Source organism: Amblyraja radiata, chromosome 14 (genome assembly GCF_010909765.2).
Source record: "Amblyraja radiata isolate CabotCenter1 chromosome 14, sAmbRad1.1.pri, whole genome shotgun sequence".
NCBI lineage: Eukaryota > Metazoa > Chordata > Chondrichthyes > Rajiformes > Rajidae > Amblyraja > Amblyraja radiata.
Window position 1 is genome coordinate 37,604,420 of NC_045969.1, and position 20,797 is coordinate 37,625,216.

The 20,797-nt window shown below is 41.2% G+C and overlaps 1 protein-coding gene across 3 annotated transcripts in view; it reads right to left on the bottom strand.

Annotated features, from left to right (window-relative positions):
• Positions 1-245: 245 nt before the first annotated feature.
• LOC116980693 (limbic system associated membrane protein) overlaps positions 246-20,797 on the bottom strand; it is a 1,768,528-nt gene continuing 1,747,976 nt past the window's right edge. For all 3 annotated transcript variants that reach the window (XM_033033154.1, XM_033033155.1, XM_033033153.1), the window contains one exon: positions 246-3,449. In XM_033033154.1, the coding sequence (XP_032889045.1) occupies positions 3,349-3,449 (101 nt within the window). In that variant the 3' untranslated portion in view covers positions 246-3,348. The remainder of the gene's footprint in view (positions 3,450-20,797) is intronic.

Genomic DNA, 20,797 nt, shown 5'->3' on the forward strand with positions numbered 1-20,797 from the left:
GCACCCTTTAATTGTGCTGGTGATATCAGAAAAGATTTGGTGACCTTAAAATGTATTTTAGGAAGAGATTATAATTGAAATGCATAAATGTTACATATTTTCTCATGCATAGTTTAATAAGAAAGGAGTTTCCTTTGAATAATATGTCATGGAATAAAGTAAAGCATTAATAATTGTAATACATCGATTTTATCACTTCTATTTTTTAAATTTCTGTTTCGGTCATAATGTTTGGTATTTTTTATAGACATTGACCTGTTTCATAGATGCCAAAAAGACATTGCTGCCTTAGAATAGCAAAGTTATTGTTTAACTTAGAATAGTTAAACAATAAATAAAAGACAGCCATTAAATATACTATCCTCTCAGACATTATTACAGAGAATAAAGAGAGTTGTGTATTGGCAACCATTCTAAACCACACCCAACAGAAATGTAGTCTTGCCATGAAATATGTAATGAACATCTTTGGAACTCGCAGCCTATTTCAATTTCACTACTCTTTTCTTCAGCAATAGATAGCTTTAAAAAAAAAGTCTAGTTGGCATCACAGTGGTGTACTGCAACAGCATGTGCACAATGGAGATCCTACATGTAAAGTTGTGGTAATGTCGGAATATATGTGGTAGCTCCAAGCAGTTGTGCCACTGAGTCACAATATAGTCGTTACAAGTACATATCCAAGGGATTCCATTCCTTCTGGTTGCTTTTCTTGGAACAGCATCCAACAGATGGGAATAAGATATTTCACTTTGTGAGGGATGATGGAAGGATTGGGAAGTTTCTGAAGCACGCCAATACGCATGGGTGGGGTAGTGTGGGGGGGGGGGGGGGGGGGGGGTTTAAAAACAGGTTTGATGGTCGAGTCCTCCCATTGGGGAGAGGATGTCTGCTTCAGCCGGCTTCCTCAGGGACAATGAAGAAGACAGAAAAAAAGTTTTTTAAAGCAAAAAGCCGTGGTAAAGTTGCTTCTGTGGAGTATCTATGCTAATCCCATCTTTAATGAAAGCTATACAAAAATCATATCCTGTACCAACCGTTAAAGCAAGAAACTTGCAAAATATTAGACTTAACGTATCACAGCATTAAAAACATGAATTCAAATTAGAGCTACACACGATTTTTAATTTTTTTGCTATTTTTTTACAGTTATGTTGTAAGTTATTTGCATCCAGTTTTGGGTAATCTTTACAGGAAAAAATGTTTTAAGATGCTTTTGCACAATTTTGTTGTGACTATGAATCATGATCACAAATTTAACTGTTTGAGGAATATACTCATTCGTGAATGTTGGATATTGTAACTTCTGTTTGGATTGCTCCTTCATCCATAGATTTACATTAGATCAATAAACCATGGCTGTAATGCCAAACTTTTAATACAGAATTTTTGTGATCACCATTTGTATATGATATTGATCTTATTTCAAACGCGTCTCTTCCAAACTCTCGTGATATTCCAGTAAAATCTATTGTTGAACACAGCAAAGAATTACTTTTGCACTAGGAATGAAATGTCTATTTCTTTCACCTTTTTTAATCTTAAAAACATCCATCTCTAGAACTGCAATGCTAAATATTGATTATACAGAGAAATTCAAAAAAGTTACAGTGCACCACAGCATGTTATGGACTGAAAAGTGTATTAGTTATTAAAATGGGACAAAATGCTGTTACTGCTCCCAAACCATCTCTTATGTGCAGAGCAAATAGCTGTCACAAGAAAAACCAAGTATGGTTGGTTGTAAGCTAGCAACATAGGCATATCCCCACATGGGCACCACCTCATATATACACTGACATAAATTAAAAAAAACACATTTTTAGCATCAGAAATGCATCCTTGCTTTATATCTCTATAAAGATAAGCAACTATTCTGACCTACTGAACTGATGCCCTGTGGACTTGTTCCAGGTACACATCACCTGTCTATGAATTTGGACTGACATGCATGCTCTGGGCTGCAGTGAGTACTAGAGACTCTTGTTTGTTAGATGCGAGTTATTGACTCGTGTGTATGACATTCAAAATTAGTATGTTACACCTAAAGCTTAACAAGCAGAGGGTGCATGACCAGTGATGTTTCACCTCCTCTGTCCGCAAAGTTCAGACCAATGCCCACAAAACACTCTTTCAGATTTGATTTAGTCTCTCTACATTTTCACTTCAAAGCCTTCCATTGTCTTCTGATAGGACCCTTTCGAAAGAAATGGCCACTATAATTTTCTTTTAGTCGTATTCGGGTATTTAAATAAAAACACAGACAACCTATTTTAAAAATAGTCCAAGTTTTTTTTATAAGGGCAAGTTTTATATGCTATTATTTAAATATTTTAAATAAATAAATTGAACTTGTAACCCATTTAGCACTGTGGATCAAAAGAAAAAAAACACCCAAATTGGTGTCAGAGGCATCATGATGTGTTAATCAGACAGATCAATTCCTAAACCACTGCAAGTTGTAATACATAACTTGTACTTTGCAAATCCTTTTATCTTCGTTATAACTGTGTGATGGGGTAAGTCAGTCAGTGTCGCAATAAACTAAAACTACACCCTTTATTATCATCTTGGTTGAGATCTCTAGTTGAAAATCCATGACCAAATGGATATTTCCCCAAAAGAAATCAAGAGAACTAAAAAATATATTTTTACAGCAATTTATTCTCTAATTGGTGACAGATTTCTCTAAAATGGTAGGTAGATGTCTGTTTTTTTAAAAACAAAAGTTAGATGCTGCAGACTGTTATTTATTACTACTACCAATAGTTTGAAAGAAAGTGTTCCATTAGCTTTTTATAAAAAACTAGGTTTAGCACATTATTGAAGTGTGAGGAGGGGCATCTAAATGACGTTCTTTCCTTATTGATCAAGTAGATTAACTTCATCGCATATTTACCCTTTGAACCAGTCTGCTGCACATCCGTGTCTGTGCCTAAATGTTGTGGATGAGTCATTAATATATAATCAGTACATTTAATGATAAGCTTCTTCATACATCACCCCCAATATTATTCCAGTAATATATAATCTTAATATAGTGAATGGGTCACTTGGCACCAACAAATACAGGGCTGTGTTTTGCACTAATTATATGTTATAATTCAGACCCAAAACAAAGGGTTAGATCTGTGTGAATGTAAACATTAGCAAAAATGGCAGAGGAGAAAAAACTTTTTTTACACAATATTTGAAACTCATGAGCAAATGTTGATCATTTTGTACCTAATACACCCTTGACCTTTTTTTCTATTCTAAAAGCTTTTCTAGCAATGCTGTTGTGCGGTGTCATGCACCAAGTTGAAATACAAATAATCTCCTCTTTCCTTGTGGTCAGTTTTCATATTATTAACATTTGTAAATTAGACAAACTAGAGTTGCGACTAGCAACCACAGTGATATGGTGACACCTGCTAATCCAGTGCCTGAATCTCGCATGGAACCAGGTCCTGTAAAAATGACAGAAAAAAGCAGAATTAATATTTATTAAAAAACTGAACATTAACACTACACATGTCACTGCAAACTTTCCCATGTTTTTCTTCTTTTTTTAACTCTCAGAATATTTTATTTTACCAAGCACAATCCCCCCTTTAAAACCAGGTCTTGATGAAAACTCTATTGCCCCTGAAGTATGGCTCGACAGAACATACCTTATTATCAAGTTATCTTATTGGATAAGATGCCGCGCACCAGAATTTTAATTTTAGTCATTGGTGGTTCAGACGTGATTTAAACATGCCGATATTATTAAACGTTAAATTCATCAAAGCACTTTCATTATAAGATGTCATAACATTCAGAATGGAGCAAGTTGGCAAGAAAATAACACACTGTAGGGTTTTAATTAACCCAATGTTTTAAGCTGATCAAGAATAAGTCCTATTAATAGTTAGTGCAAGGTAGATTGAAGCTGTTCGATGCCACCTGAAACTCTAGATGGTTGTTGCCCTTGAAACATCTAACAGGAGAATGTACCACCTGGGGAGTGACAAACTAATTTAACATGGCCTGGCATGTTACTGCACCACAGGCTTCGAACCGCATTTCATTACACATTACGTCAAAGAGTGAAACAGCAATATATGTGAGGAGACAAGAAATGTTTCAACAACAAGGTGGAATAATTAAAATACACAGCTGATCAGGCAGTATCTGTCGACTGAGAAACAGGGTTAGCAATTAGTCACTGACTTCTCGGCAGGGACAGAGAAAGGTTCAGGTCAATAAGCTAATGATTGGTTGACCAAGGGATTACATTATTATTTAGACTTTTGAGATATAGCAGAGAAACAGGCCCTTCGGCACACCGAGTCCATGCCAAACAGTGATCTCCACACACTCACACTATCCTACATACTAGGGACAATTTACAATTTTACCAAAGCCAATTAACCTACAAAAGCTGCATATCTTTGGAGTGTGGGTAGAAACTGAAGCTTCTGGAGAAAACCCACGTGATCACAGGGAAAATATACAAACTCTGCACAGACAGCACCCGTTATCATAATCGGTTCGATTATGATAACAGATGCTGCCTGTGCAGAGTTTGTATGTTCTCCCTGTTCTTGGTGCTGTAAGGCAGTAACTCTACCGCTGCATCACCATGCTTCCCCTTGGAGCATCGTTCATTTGTTTTTTGGGGGCAGCAAACTCACTTTCCATTACTGAGGAGTAAGGCAGTGTTTGCTTCAACAACTCGGCATTCACATTCATGGATGATGCAAGAAACCTTCTCAACATGACCTGCTAATGCTGAAATTGTACATGGTGTGCTAACCCGGTGCAAATGCATTTTGAAATACCATTGTGATGTCTTTGAATCTTTTGAGCTGTTGGTTTATTGTGATAAACTGTTAGATTTAACTTTATTGGGTTTAACTTTAAAGAAACGTTAGGAGTTCAAAATTCACACATGGGCAACATGGGTCAAGTCCAATATGACAGTCATCGTCCAAATCCCATGAAGAATGATCACATCAGCAGCTGCAATAATATCACATTAAATCCTCTACTGGCATGAACTTTATTCCTGATGATTGAAGAAGATTCAAGCACAGTTACATTTGTTTGGGTGATGTATTTATAAATAAACTTTCCTCATTGTCTTTGGCAGAAGATCATATGGACGATGACTGTCACAGAACATATTTATGTCTACCCCATGAAACCATACAGTGGGAGTCTCAGCACACTTTACCCTCCATGAACAATGTATATGTGTAGAAAGGCAGAAGCAGCTGCAATTTGGCGCATGTTTTTTTAACATCGTAATTAGAATCTTCTATAATCTGCCAATATAATTCCATATTCATCAAATCTCGCTAAAATGCTTGGAGCAGATAAATAAAGGAAAATATCTGAAAGTTAAGCAAAGTCCAACCCTGCTGCTATGATCGTCGTGTCAAGATGCATTGAAAACCTGGAGAATTAAAGAAAATTAGGGCACCACCTTTCCTGAGTCATCAGTGCCGGCTCTGTTACCTTTTCATACCTCTCGTTTCCCTCCCCCCTGACTCTCAGTCTGAAGAAGGGTCCTGATGCGAAATGTCTCCTATCCATGTTCTCCAGAGATGCTGCCCGACCTGCTGAGTTATTCCAGCACTTTCTCTCTATCTGGAGAGTGGGTTGGATAGTTTTTCAAAGTAAGCAAGTTAAGAATTATGGTAACAGAGTGGCACAGATGATAGAGCTGCTGCCTCACAGTGTCAGAGACCAGGGTTCGATCCTGACCTCATGTACTGTCAAGAGTCAAGAGTCAGGAGTGTTTTATTGTCATATGTCCCGAAGCGGAACAGTTAAATTCTTTCTTGCAACAGCACAACAGATATGTAAACATCGTGCTCAGTAGACACCTTTTGTACATTTTCCCTGTGACCGCGTGGGTTTCTTTCGGGTGCTCTGGTTTCCACACACATTCCACACCCCTACAAACCCACTGTGACGCGTGGGTTTGAAGGTTAGTTGCCCCTGCTGTGTAAATTGCCCCTGGTGTGTAGGTAGTGGATGTGAATGTGAGATGACATTGAACTAGTGTGAATGCATGATCGATGGTCGGCATGGACACGGTGGGCCGAAGGGCCTGTTTCCATGCTGTACCTTTCGACCAATCAATTAATATGCAGTGAAACCCAGTTTCTAGTAGGATCACCAAACACCAGGTATGCGGCCATTGCTAGAATTGATGACAGAGTACTTCTGGAAATAGGTCTTATGATAGATCTAACCTAGAAATACAGGCACTAAATTCCAAGAGGCAACAAACCCCATCTTTGTGCAGAGGTTAAAGGTGAACTGATCTTGTAATAGAAAATTCCTTAATTTTTCCTTAAAACACATCTATATTATAGCATATAAAATGCAGCCCGGTTGCAAGTCACTACAATTATCATCCCATTCTCATACCGACTTATCTGTATTCCTCCTTCTCCACTGCCACCGGAGGAAGAGCACCACATATTCTGGTTTTTTTTCCCTTAACCAAGAGCTTTTATTGGAAATTCACAGTTTACAAAATACCACATTGATCACAAAACTGCTATTTGTTTTGGTTTGCAAACATCGACCATCAGATTGCAACGTTGTCAGCCGTATTCATGGAAGGCCTCCATTGTCACCACGAACATTGCATGTTCCCTCTCCAGGGACACGCGGGGACAGACCTAGGGCCCGGAAGAGAGGCGGGCAGTCAACTCGGTTAGAACTCTCCACTGCCCGCTTCCTGGTTCCGTGAATGCCTAAGCCTGTAAGTCTTTTGGAATGTGGGAGGAAACCGGAGCACCTGGAGAAAGCCCATGCGGTCATGGGGAGAACGTAAAAACTCCGTACAAACAGCACCCGTAGTCATGATCGAACCTCGAATCTCTGGTGCTGTAAGGCAGCAACTCTAGCACTGACCACCGTACCACCTGATTTACAATACATTTATTGGGGAAAATACATTCTGTCAAACAAGTAGTAAGTAACTCACTGTGGACATGCAATAGTAAGTCTTGACATTCCAAAATGACCTAAAACAACGAGCTAACTCTTTATCCCACATATCCTTTATGTGTTATGTAACTGCTGAAAACCTGATGCTCAAATCTATTCAAAATAATTTACCTCAATGCCACTATTAATCTAACAAGGTTGATGCCATAGCAACAGTTATGCAAAGAATGGTATCATATTTACACAAGGGGAATGTCAAAATGACTCATGCAATGACCTCAGTGTCCTTGATGACTTTCATCTACATTATGTCTTTGATACAACATGATTGAGTTTTACTCAGGGTAACATGACAGCAAGGCATGCCAAGAAGCCTCATGCTAAGATCCCAACTGCAAATATTCTCATTTAATAATTTGATCTCTAAATATAGTAGTATAAATGACTATTTTAATTAAAATTAGCTATTTATGTCAGTGTAGAATTTATATCTTAGAGGTAAAGAGTCATACAATGCAGAAACAGACATTTGGCCCAACTTGCCCACACCAACTAGCATGTCCCATCCACCTGCCTGCTTTTGGCCCATGTTTCTTAAACGTTGCAATAGTCCCTGCCTGAACTATCTCGTCCTGCAGCGTGTTCCATACACCCACCACCCTTTGTGTGACAAAGTTATGACTCAGTTTTATATGGCCCTTCTGCAGTTGGATAGGGGCCTAGTGAGGCCACACCTGGAGTATTGTGTGCAGTTTTGGTCCCCCAATTTGAAGAAGGACATTCTTGCTATTGAGGGAGCGTAGGTTTACAAGGTTAATTCCCAGGATGGCGGGACTGTCATATGCTGAGAGAATGAAGCGGCTGGGCTTGTATACTCTGGAGTTTAGAAGAATGAGAGGCGATCTTATTGAAACATATAAGATTATTAAGGGTTTGGGCATGCTAGAGGCAGGAAACATGTTCCCGATGTTGGGGGAGTCCAGAACCAGGGGCCACAGTTTAAGAATAAGGGGTAAGCCATTTATAACGGAGATGAGGAAACACATTTTCTCACAGAGAGTTCTGAGTCTGTGGAATTCTCTGCCTCAGAGGGCGGTGGGGGCCGGTTGTCTGGATACTTTCAAGGGAGAGCTAGATAGGGCTCTTAAAGATAGCTGAGTCAGGGGATTTGGGGAGAAGGCAGGAATGGGGTACTGATTGTGGATGATCAGCCATGATCACATTGAAAGGTGGTGCTGGCTTGACGGGCCGAATGGCCTACTCCTGCACCTATTGTCTATTGTCTCAGATTCCTATATAATATGTTCCCCTTCACTTTACAATGGAGCTGTCCACAGTGTACTGATGCAAAATAAAGGGATACATGTATAATGCAAGTTAACGTGTAGTAAAGTCAGATTAAAGATAGTCCAAGGTAGATGGTTGCTCACGACCACTCTCTAGTTGTTGATAGGATGGTTCAAGGCCTCAACCCGAAATGTCACCTATCCATGTTCTCCAGGGATAATACCTGACCTGCTGAGCTACTCCAGAACTTTGTGTCCTTGCGCAAATGTCAATGTTCCAGTGAGCAACCTTTAATTCAAGTTTCACTAATGTTCTGAAGAAGGGTTCCAACCCAAAATGTCACCTGTTCTTTTTCTCCAGAGATGCTGCCCAACCCACTGAGTTACTCCAGCATTTTGTGCCTATTTTCGGAATGTACCTGCATCCACAGCTCCTTCCCAAACACTGGTGATTTGGTGTCATTTTGTTCTTTGTCAGTTGGCGAACAATGAAGATGAGGTTGCAGCTGTTTAAGGAGGAAATAACCTCTTCCCCAGGTGATCTCCATGTAGCCCAGTTTTGTGATGGGTCAACTGAAGCAATCACATTAACGCAGGTACTGTGATATGTATCCCCATTTAGATCAGATATCAATGGAACCAATTTCTAAACATGCTGGGTTTTTTAAAATCCAGATTTACGACAACACTAAAATTACCATGTTTTGCTATTTGTAGAAACTGGAATATTTTGCTTGTTTTGAATTATCCACATTCAATATTAGCCTGTGGTTCACCTCATTTGTATTGAGACTTTAGAGATACAGCACGGAAACAGACACTTTGTCGCACGGAGTCCATGCTGATCAGCTTGTACACAGGCACTATCACCAGGGACAATTTACAATTTTACCAACGCCAATTAACCTTAAAAACTTTACATCTTTAGAATGTGGGAGGAAGCTGGAGCACCTGGCGAAAAGTAGCACAATCACAGGGAGAATATTTATGTACAGACCAGCATCCGTAGTCAGGCTCGAATCTGTGTCTCTGGTGCTGTAAGGCAGCAACTGTACTGATGCGCCCTTGTGCCGCCTAGTTCCCTACAAATAGATGACTGTATTTTATGCTGCTGGGCTTTCCTTTGAAAGAAGGAGGAAAAAATGGGAATGCATTGCCATGGATAAACACTGCTCCACCAACAGTTCAAATCCATGAGCTAAACTATGAAAGAAGGCCCATAATCAATATGCGTCTGTTGAAAGAGACTGGGTTATAAATCACCCACTACTGACTGCAATAAATCTCATCACCACTAGCACAGCAGCGTTAAACTTATGTTTGAGGTTGGCATGGATAATGCATCAGCACTTGAGATTCAAGAGGGCTGTTTAGCTAATTTACAATGGCAAATGGAGACTTGACCACTTATGAGATCAAATCGGCTTCTCTATCTCATTATAAGTGCAGTATTTGATTGTTTGCTTTAGAAGTTATTTACAGAAGGCATCACTCTTCGATGTTTCAGAATCATGGGGATTAAAGTTTCATTTCCATGAATATGATCAAAAACGAGTAATTCAGCTGATTAGTTTAATCACTGTGACTCAGTAGAACGATTAATTGCACTTAAATGATGTTCAGCCTCAATCAGAAAAACCCTGCAATCACAATCAACCATGAGGTTTGTTTCTGTTCTAATAATACAGTGCGACTCCCGTGATACTCCGAAGTGTCTTTTCATGCATCAGCTTAATGTCTTTTAAGTTCACTTTAAACAGTCAAACAAAGTTCCACAAAGGCACGTCCCCACTCCCGCCTGCTCTGTCCTCTTCATCCCGATGGCAGGTCAGATCTGCTTTCACGAGGGGCAGCCTGGTTAGAGTCCCTGGAGGGGTTCTGAAATTGTGCACCACTCAACTGGTCGCAGTCTTGGCCAACATCCTCGGCCACTCGATTCAATAGTTCAGTCCCCATCTGTGCGTTTATCCTGTCTATTCCTCTCATGGTCTGAAATATCTCTATAAAATCACTCCTCATCCTCCTTCACTCCAACGAACAAAATCCTAGCCTATCCAACCTCTCCCAATAGCTCAGGTCCCCAAGTACTTCTTTGCACTCTTATATTTAACTCTACCTCATTCAGTTATTCTGTTATGGTGGTGAATCTGTGAAATTCATTGCCACAGAAGACTGTGGAGGTTGTCAATGGATATTTTTAAGGCAGAGATTGACAGATTCTTGATTAGTAAGAGTGTCAGGGGTTATCGGGAGAAGACAGGAAAATGGGTTTGAGGGAAAGGTAGATCAGCCATGATTGAATAGTGGAGTAGACTTGATGGACCAAATGGCCAAATTCTGCTCCTATAACTTATGAACTTATTTACTTCAATATTTTATTTTAAATAATTTCACATTCCACTACATTTGTGCATCATCATGCAGCTTTGCATTTGTTGTATTTATTGCTGTATTTATCATTACTGTATTACACTGTACACTTTGGGATCTTCATCTGAACAATGAATGTCAATGCACCCTAGTGTACATGACAATAAACTAATCCCAATCAGAATCTGGATCAAAAGCATTGGCAAGATAACAGTAAATAGGAATCTCACCTCCATGAGTTGTATTGAAAATCCAATTACGGGAAGATGTCTGTGCGTGTTCTGGCACCATCTTCCTCTAGGATCATTAATCACTACATTCAGGTCAATAAAAACAGAAGACCAGCCACCACTCTGATCATTTGCAGAGAGGATTGATAAATCAGCTATTCTGTAATAGGCTCCTTACTCTGTTTCCCTAGTTCACAAGTTCATAAGACACAGAAACAGGATTAGGCCATCCAGCCCATCAAGTCTGCTCTGCCATTCGATCATGGCTGATCTAATTTTCACTCTCAACCCCATTCTCCTGCCTTCTCCTCATAACCTTTGACACCTTTTGAGCGCATGAGGAGCGGATGCTTCCATGAAAGGGAGAGTCAAGAACCTGAGGCCATAGCTTCAGAATAAAAGGATGTACCTTTAGAAAGGAGATGAGGAGGAATTCCTTTAGAGGGTGGAGAATATCTGGAATTCATTGCCACAGACTGCTGTGGAGCCAAGTCATCGGATATTTTTAAGGTGGAGATTGATACATTCTTGATTAGTAAGGGTGTCAGAGGTTATGGGGAGAAGGCAGAAGAATGGGGTTGAGGGAAGGGTAGATCAGCCATGATTGAATGGTGGAGTAGACTTGATAGACCGAATGGTATAATTTTGCTTCTAGAACCTATGAACATGAATTTTACTAATCAAAAACCTAGCAATCTCTGCCTCAAAAATTACCCAATGAATTAGCCGCCACAGCCATGAATCTACATCAAGGAGAGACAGATTTGATGTTCAAGAATAATTAATGAATCCGTACGGTTTGTCCTTGATTCTCTGTTCAACAAAAGCTGCTGCACAAAGCTTTGTGACTACAGAGACATCTTTTTGTAAAGCAGAATTCAAAATGATTTGTTGCTTTGCCTGTGCATTTTAATGAAGCCACATTCTAAACCATCATCCTAATCCTTTTCAAGTAAAATATAATTTTTTGAGGGAATAACAACTCAAAAGATATTACAAGTGAATGTATTTAGATTAAATGTGTTCAAATAATGGTGGGATAAGAAGATGCAATGATAGATCACTCTTTCTCAATCAAAATGGTGGTGCTAGCAACACTGGAAATATGTTAATTTAACTCTAACTCTAAGCATTCGCCAAGATGTTGAATTAGGCAGACAGATTTATAAAATACCATGACACATTGTTATTAATTGTGCTTTTGGACAACAGAGTGGAGGTTGAATACTAAACTTGATAATTGAGAAGTAAATTAAACCTAACTTGGTCACAGGGAGAATGTACAAACTCCGTACAGACAGCACCCGTAGTCAGGATCGAACCCAGGTCTCTGGTGCTGAAAGGCAACAACTCTACCTCTGCGCCACTGTGCCGCCCTGTTCCTTTCTGAGTCAGGTTTTGTTCTTACCCTTGAAGCTGCCTGATCTGCTGAACATACTTCCAGCATTTCTTGTTTTAATTTGGGGAATATAAAGTGATCATTTACCTGCAGATGGACTAAAGGTGATAACTATTGGAGTCACAGCAGCTCATAAAGTGTCTCTGCCCTCCAATGTAAAAGGTATGCCTACTGAGTTTGTTTGCTTCAGAGTTATCTGCAATTACTGCTCTCTTGATAACTTAATGAAGAAAGAAGCTGAATTCATACGATGCCATTGATGTTAATGATGTCTGGTCGAGATCAAGATCATCGTTCCACAATACTGAAGAAAGGTTGACATCAGTTTCTGGAATTAATTGCATATTGATGAGAAATGGAATCCTGCTTCATACAAGGTCATGTTTTCATGGTTTATGTTGGCATTCACCAAGATGTTGAATTAGGCAGACAGATTTATAAAATATCATGACACATTGTTATTAATTGTGCTTTTGGACAACAGAGTGGAGGTTGAATACTAAACTTGATAATTGAGAAGTAATGTATTATCTACTATTTTTTGGCAGATACATTAATGTTACACAGTAATATTAACTGCATAGGGTCATGGAGTCATACAGCTCAGCAACACAACCTTTGGCTCAACTTGCCCACACCATCCAACTTTGTCCAATGATTTCACCACTTTCCAAATGTGCTGCTATCCCATCTTTAATAACTGACTCTAGCAGTTTCCCCACTACCGATGTTAGACTAACTGGTTTACCTTTTTTTTTTAATAAAACAGACCGTTTCACCCATTTTCTTCTAATTATAGCCAAATTATTATGAAACACAGGTTTTACCAAATGCAACCACTAAAGCAAAGCATTTTTTTTTGTTTCAAAGAAGTTACATTTCTGCCCAAAATGAACCTAAGCCTAGTTTAAAAATTCTTGTCTCCATAGTACAAGGGTCCATCTTATAACATATATTTTTTGAAAACTAATCATAGTCTCTCTAGGATTTTAACACCGGGCACCAGGCCCAGTACAAATCCATGAAGAGACTTTTTCCGTACATATCAAGTAGAGTCTGAAGAAGGGTCTTGACCTGAAACGTCACCCATTCTTTTTCTCCAGAGATGCTACCTGACCCGTTGAGTTACTCCAGCATTTGTTTCTTTCTCTACTCCATTTCAATTCCAGGATGGAGACCAGCATCTTTCATTTTCATCTGCCTTAGCAAAAAAATCAGCACTTGAGGTTTCCCTTTTCCAACTGTGTTACTCTAACCCCCAACTGTCCCAAATCTTGAGGTTAAGGCTTTGAATAATGGAGGCAGGTGTTATGCCACTAATGGTGCAATAATGAGCCTTGGCCTTAAAAAAGGGTGTTGAGTGGAGGACGGTATTGAACTGTGGTCAACCTACAGGTAGTATTCATAATTGGGCACTATGGACATGCTGGCTGAACATTTTAGAGGACATCTTCGAGGTTTTAGTTTTTTAAAATACAGGCCCTTTGGCCCACAGAGTCTGTACCTACCAGCGATCACACACACTAATACTATCCTACAAACACGAGGGACAATTTGCAACTTTATCGAGCCAATTAGCCTACAAACCTGTAGTTCTTTGGAGTGTGGGAGGAAACCATGGCACCCGGAGTGAACCCACACAGGTCACGGGACGAACGTAAAACTCCATAAAGACAACACCAGTAGTCAGGATCGAACCTGAGTGTCTGGTGCTGTAAGGCAGCAACTCTACCGCTGCACCACCATACCACCGGTCCTGGCACCCCAACTCTCGGTGTGATATCTGTACAAAGATGGGCCGGGTGGATAATCCTAACCAGCGCTGTTTCACGGGAATGTTTCAATGCAGCCAGGAAGTTTCAGGACGATAGCAGAAGCAGGATGTATCATTACATCGGAGATGTTGCCTCACCTACTGAGTTTTTCCAGCACCTTGTGTTCTACGCAAGATTCAAACATCTGCAGTTCCTTATGTCTATCATTAAAAACTGGAATCAACAGGTAGTGTCAGTAATGGTGCCCATGAATCAACTGGATATTAATTTAAAACTATTTGGTTTACTAATATCCTTTTGCTGAGTAACAGAGACATACAGCAAACTACCACTTTCACGCCAACCTTTTTGCTGTTCTACACCAACCCAATTAGTTTTAATTTGTAGTTTAGTTTAGAGATACATCATGGAAATAAGACCTTTGGCCCAATGAGTCCACGCCAACCATCAATCACCCGGCGGGGTCATAACATCGGAGGCTTGGATTGCCTCAGCGCAGAGGGAGAGCAAGGAGGGAAGAGCCAATGACTTTGGGACTTTAAACTGTGTTGAGTGCTTGTTATTTATTCTATGTTATGACTGCAGGCTAAACCATATTGTTTGTTTTGTTTTTGTTTTTGTCTTTTGTTTTTACCTTGTTTGGGATGTGTTTATCTTGTGTGGGACTAAAGATGGAAATTAGCCACTGGCTACAATCTTGCATATTACATGCAAATGTTTTATTAATATGCACTGTCCCTAATAAAAAAAAAATCAAAAAAAAAATCAATTCAATGTGGGAGGAATCCCGATCCTTGGAGTAAACCCATGCGGTCACAGGGAGAATATACAAACTCCACACAGACAGCACCCGAGGTCAGGATCGAACTTAGGTCTCTGGTGCTGTGAGGCAGCAGCTCTACCAGTTGTGCCACTGTGCTGCCACAATGTGCTCGATTAGATCAATAAACCAATCATCCCTCCTGACATTGTCGACTCCAGTTCCACAACAACATGTCCGATTATTTTCTGAAATAGCCCAGCATACACCTACAGTATATGGATAAGAAATGTCATCCTTTCAGTACAGTTGTATACCATTTCTATGGTATGTACATGTACATCTTCCAGAGGTGGTATAATATCTGGCATAGTAACAAAGAATAGTACAATTTCTCAATGAAGTCAGCACATAAGTAGCTTCTCTTCGATATTCTTCCACGTTACAGTAGCACACAGCATCTCCAATGGTTTTGATATCCAGAATCAATCACTCAAATCTCTCACAATAAGACGTACTGAAAATGTTAATGATCCAACTCAATAATTAAGTTTGCTGATGACACTGTGGTGGTGGGCCTGATCTCAGACAACGACGAGAAGGCCTACCGGGAGGAGGTGGCTGATCTAGCACTCTGGTGCCAGGATAACAGCCTCCTCTTGAACATCAAAATAAACTAAGGAGCTGATCGTGGACTTTAGGAGGGCACATCATCCGAGGACGTACACTCCATTGAGGATAAATGGGGATCCTGTGGATAGGGTGAACTGTTTTAAATATCTGGGAGTCCACATCTCTGAGGATATGACATGGGCATCACACGCCGCAGCACTCGTGAGTAAGGCAAGGCAGCGCCTTTACCATCTCAGGCAATTGAGGAAATTCAGAGTGTCTCCGAGGATCCTCCAGTGCTTCTACTCAGCGGCTGTGGAAAGCATCTTGTCCGGAAATATTACCATCTGGTTTGGGAATTGCTCTGCCCAGGACAAGAAGGCTCTGCAGAGAGTAGTGCGTTCGGCAGAATGCACTATGGGAACTTCACTTGCCCCCCTGCAGGAACTATACATCAGGAGGTGCAACTCCAGAGCCAATAAAATCATGGGAGACCCCGTCCACCCCTGCAACGGACTGTTCCAGCTGCTACGGTCAGGCAAACGCCTCCGTTGCCATGCGGTGAGAACGGAGAGGTTGAGAAGGAGTTTCTTCCCAGAAGCCATTCGGACTGTAAACTCCTATCTCACCAGGGACTAACTTTACTGAACGTTTTTCCTTCCGCCCACAATATTTAATGTAAAAGAATATGTGTGTGTTTATGATTGTGTTTATAGTTTGTTTGGTTGTTTGTTTGTTTGTCTTTTTGCACAAAGTCCGCGAGCATTGCCACTTTTCATTTCACTGCACATCTCGTATGTGTATGTGACGAATAAACTTGACTTGACTTGACTTGAAACATTGCAATATTGTTTATGTTTTGCTGTCAGGATGTACACGCATATCCAGCATTTGATGTATTATTTTAGCAATTTGTTGGCTAGATTAAAGAGTAAATGGTATGCGACGACATGTACACAATCATAGTGATATTGTGTACTTTGCAGAATCACGGTACGAAGGACATGGAAAATGACTTTTTTAACTATACTAAAATTATCTATGTATCTTCAATCAAACAATTAAGTGGCCGTTTCACTATGGTGGTCTGAACAGCCAAATTAAATTACATAAGTTAAGCAAAACTCATGCAATTTCCTAAAACAACCAACCATTTCTTGCAGTGATAAACAGAAGCCCTTACCGAGATTCAACTGAATAAAATTGGGCTCAGTGGTAGAGCTGCTGCCTTATAGCAGCAGAGACTCGGATATGATCCTGGCTGTCTGTACGGAACTAGCACATTCTCCCTGTGACCGCGCGTGTTTTCTCCTGGTGCTCAGGCTTCCGCCCACAATCGAAAGACGTGCAGGTTTGGAGGTTAATTGGCTTCTGTAAATTGTCCCTAGGGTGTAGGATAGAACTAGTGTACGGGGTGATTGTTGGTCGGCACGGATTTGGTGGGCTGAAGGACCTGTTTCCACGCTGAATCTCTAAACTAAAGCAAAGTAAACTCAGATAGACACAACGGGCTGGTGCAGCTCAGCGGGTCAGGCAGCAACTCTGGAGAAAAAGGATGGGTGATGTTTCCGGTCAGACGCCATCTTCAGACAGGTGCTGTTTGCACGAATTTTGTACATTTGCCCCATGACCATGTGGGTTCCCCCGGGTGCTCCTGTTTCCTCCCACGCTCCAAAGATGTATAGGTTTGTATGTTAATTGGCTTGGTAAAATTGTAAAAATTGTCCCTTGTGCGTGTAGGATAGTGTTAGTGTGCAGGGATGGCTGGTCGGTGCACACTTGCTGTGCCGAAAGGCCTATTTCCGCGCTGTATCTCTAAACTAAACCAAATTACAGTGGGGAGAACGGTTAACGTAAGCAGCAGCGATGCATCACTTCTGATGAGTTCAATGCCTTTCAATTCTTCATGCACGCTTTGCAGGGGCGAGTGGTGACACAACTGCACATCCCCACAGCCCCTGAAGACCCTGTGGTCTCAGTCTCTTGGCTGATATCAGTGCATTCCTCAAGAGGGTGAATCCACACAAATCGTCTGGCACCGGTGTCATACCTGACTGAGTGCTAAACATGTGTGCGGAGCAACTGGCTGGAATATTCAAGGACACAATCAACCTCTGGCGTTAGGCTAGCTTAAAGATACAGCGTGGAAACAGGCTCGTCGTCATTCTGAGTCTGTGCCGGCCAATGCTCACCCATACACTAGTTCAATCCTACACACGAGGGACAAGTTACAGAAGCCAGTTGACCTACAAACCTGCATGTCTTTGGAGTGCGGGAGGAAACCCACGTGGTCACAGGGAGAATGCACCCAAACCTTACAGGTAGCATCTGTAGTCAGGATCGAACCTGGGTCTCTGCCACTGTAAAGACTGCAACATTACCGTTGCGCCATTGTGCCGTCCCGTGGTATTCTGAATACAATGCCTGCTTTGTCACAAGGCCACTTTGCACTACTCTCCCATGAAGTAAAAGGATACTGACAATGACGTATAGGTATCAACTTACCACAGGCAAAAACTGAGACAAATGTCCATTGTTCCGAGATGGATCATAATAACTCAGTTGTTTAAGCTTGGCACAGTTGCGATCTGCTATTGATAGCAAAAGTTCAAAGCAAAGGGACACAGTAATGTGAAAGATCTGCTTAATGTTGCATCAAGTGTACACCATTGGCACCTGTGGCAATCCAACACTGGCAACAGCCTTGCAAAATGAGATGGGGCAGCTCAGCAGGACATGCAGTCCTCAGCTCCTGTATAGCTGATGTAAGCAGCTGCCAACTTGGCCATGGAGCGAGCCAAATATTCAGTGCAGTTGTGCATGTCAACAGTGTCCAGTGTTCCGGGAGAGTAGTAAGCTGAGGGTCTAAACAAGGGTGTCCATCCGAAACGTCACCCATTCCTTCTCTCCTGAGATACTGCCTGTCTCGCTGAGTTACTCCAGCATTTTGTGGTTTTAGATGCTGGGCTGGATGGCACAAATCAGTGTTGAATAATGACTTATTTGTAATCATTCATATTAAGAGAGGCAAAAATATTTTTCTCAATGTGATCGCAAAATACCTCTCAAAGGTAACATCACGCACACACCTGTGTTTACAAGTTTTCCGTCCAAATGCATCAATGCCATTCTTTATCAGAAACAGAACACAAAAGGCTGGAGTAACCCAATGGATCAGGTAGCATCTCTGGAGAAAATGGATAGGTGATGTTTCGGGTGAGGACCTTTCATCAGACCTGAAACGTGACTTATCCATGTTCTCCAGGGATGCCACGTGACCCGCTGAGTCACTCCAGCACTTTGTGCCTATTTTGTAAACCAGCATTTGCAGTTTCTTGTTTCTACTTTCCAATTAAATTAGGCCGTGAAATAACAATAAAAAACAGCAAATGAGAAATGTCAAAAAGATCATTGAGAAGTTGCAAGAATGGTCACCAAAATGCTGGAATCGAGCAGGTTTTGAATTCCGTTAGAAAATATTATTTCATATTATGCATATGAAAGGTCAATCACATCATTCACAAATGATTAGACTTTAAAGGCAAATTAAATGCAGATTCTAGTTTAAACGCAACATGATAATAAAATAAACCAGGAGCTCTAAAAGTTTCCAATTCCAATTAACAAGACAAATGAAATGGCCTTCAGCCAATCTGTTGCTAACTTTAGATTGTTACATGAAGATGACACAGGTTTGCCCTCTTCCCTTTGTTTTATGGAGGCACAGGCAATGAACTATAAAGTGTATGATTTCAACAGCACTAATAATAAGCATGATCTGAATCACAGTGTTGGTGTGAGTGAGGTTCACTCGCTCTCTCACAATGAGTGCAGTGTTCAAGTTCAAGTTCAAGTTCAAGTGAGTTTATTGTCATGTGTCCCTGTATAGGACAATGAAATTCTTGCTTTGCTTAAGCACACAGAAAATAGTAGGCATTTACTACAAAACAGATAAATGTGGCCATATACCATGATATAAATATATACACACATGAATAAATAAACTGATAGTGCAAATAACAGAAAGTGGTTGGTAATAATCAGAGTTTTGTCCGAGCTAGGTTTAATAGCCTGATGGCTGAGGGGAAGTAACTATTCCTGAACCTGGTTGTTGCAGTCTTCAGGCTCCTGTACCTTCTACCTGAAGGTAGCAGGGAGATGAGTGTGTGGCCAGGATGGTGTGGGTCTTTGATGATACTGCCAGCCTTTTTGAGGCAGCGACTGCGATAAATCCCCTCGATGGAAGGAAGGTCAGAGCCGATGATGGACTGGGCAGTGTTTACTACTTTTTGTAGTCTTTTCCTTTCCAGGGCGCTCAAATTGCCGAACCAAGCCACGATGCAACCGGTCAGCATGCTCTCGACTGTGCACCTGTAGAAGTTAGAGAGAGTCTTCCTTGACAATCCGACTCTCCGTAATCTTCTCAGGATGTGTGGGGGAAGTAGAGGCGCTGATGTGCTTTTTTGATGATTGCATTAGTGTTTGCTGGTCATACAAGGCCAGAAGTGAACTCATGGTCCATCTTCACTGATACCACTCCTACACGTTGGTAGTTGGAGTGAACCTCACCTGTCCCAATCCCTCCACTAGAAATGGGCACCAAGTGTTGGGAATAACTCAGTGGGTCAAGCAGCAACACTGGGGAACATGGATAGGTGTTGTTTCGGGACAGGACCCTTCTTCAGACTGGAGAAAGGTCCCGACCCGAAACGGCACCGATCCATGTTCTCCAGAGATGCTGCTCCGCCCGTTGAGTCCTCCCAACACTTTGCATCTAGTTTAGCGATACAGCGCGGGAAATAGGTCATTCGGCCCACCGAGTCTGCACCGTCCAACTGGAGCCTCCCAATGGAATTACTCCAGCACTCTGTGATCTTTTGTGTAAACTAGAATCTGCAGTTCCTGGCATCTGCACTGCTACCAGAAAACTGTCCAGCTTGCATGCTCCTCTGCCTCGAGGAGACTAGAACTCCTTCTATTTCAGCCTGACGGCAGGTTTCCCATCACATTTCTGCAGCTGCTCATCTGATGCATGCAGCTTAGTATAATCCGTAGGAGTGTCGCTGCTTAAGTCTTCTTATCCCCAGGAATAAAACAAAAACTAGCCCCCCTTACGCACAGACAGATAACAAAAGCACCCATACTAATCAACATTCTAAAGGAAATCCTCTATTCAATGGAACTGTGCTGGCACAAGATGTTTGGGAGCATCACTAAATTTCCCGTCCCCCACACATCACTGAGCAGCACTCACTCTCAGTGTCTCTCGGTTTCAAAGAGTCTTTGAAAGGGATTGCGCTGCTAATCTTCCCATCCAGTTCCACCAAATTTGAAACACTGTGGTTTCCATGGAGACCGCACTCCTCCCTGGGATTTCTTTTCCCTCTGGATCGATTTCCTTCTCCTTTCAGTTCTGAGGTAAAGTGATTCAG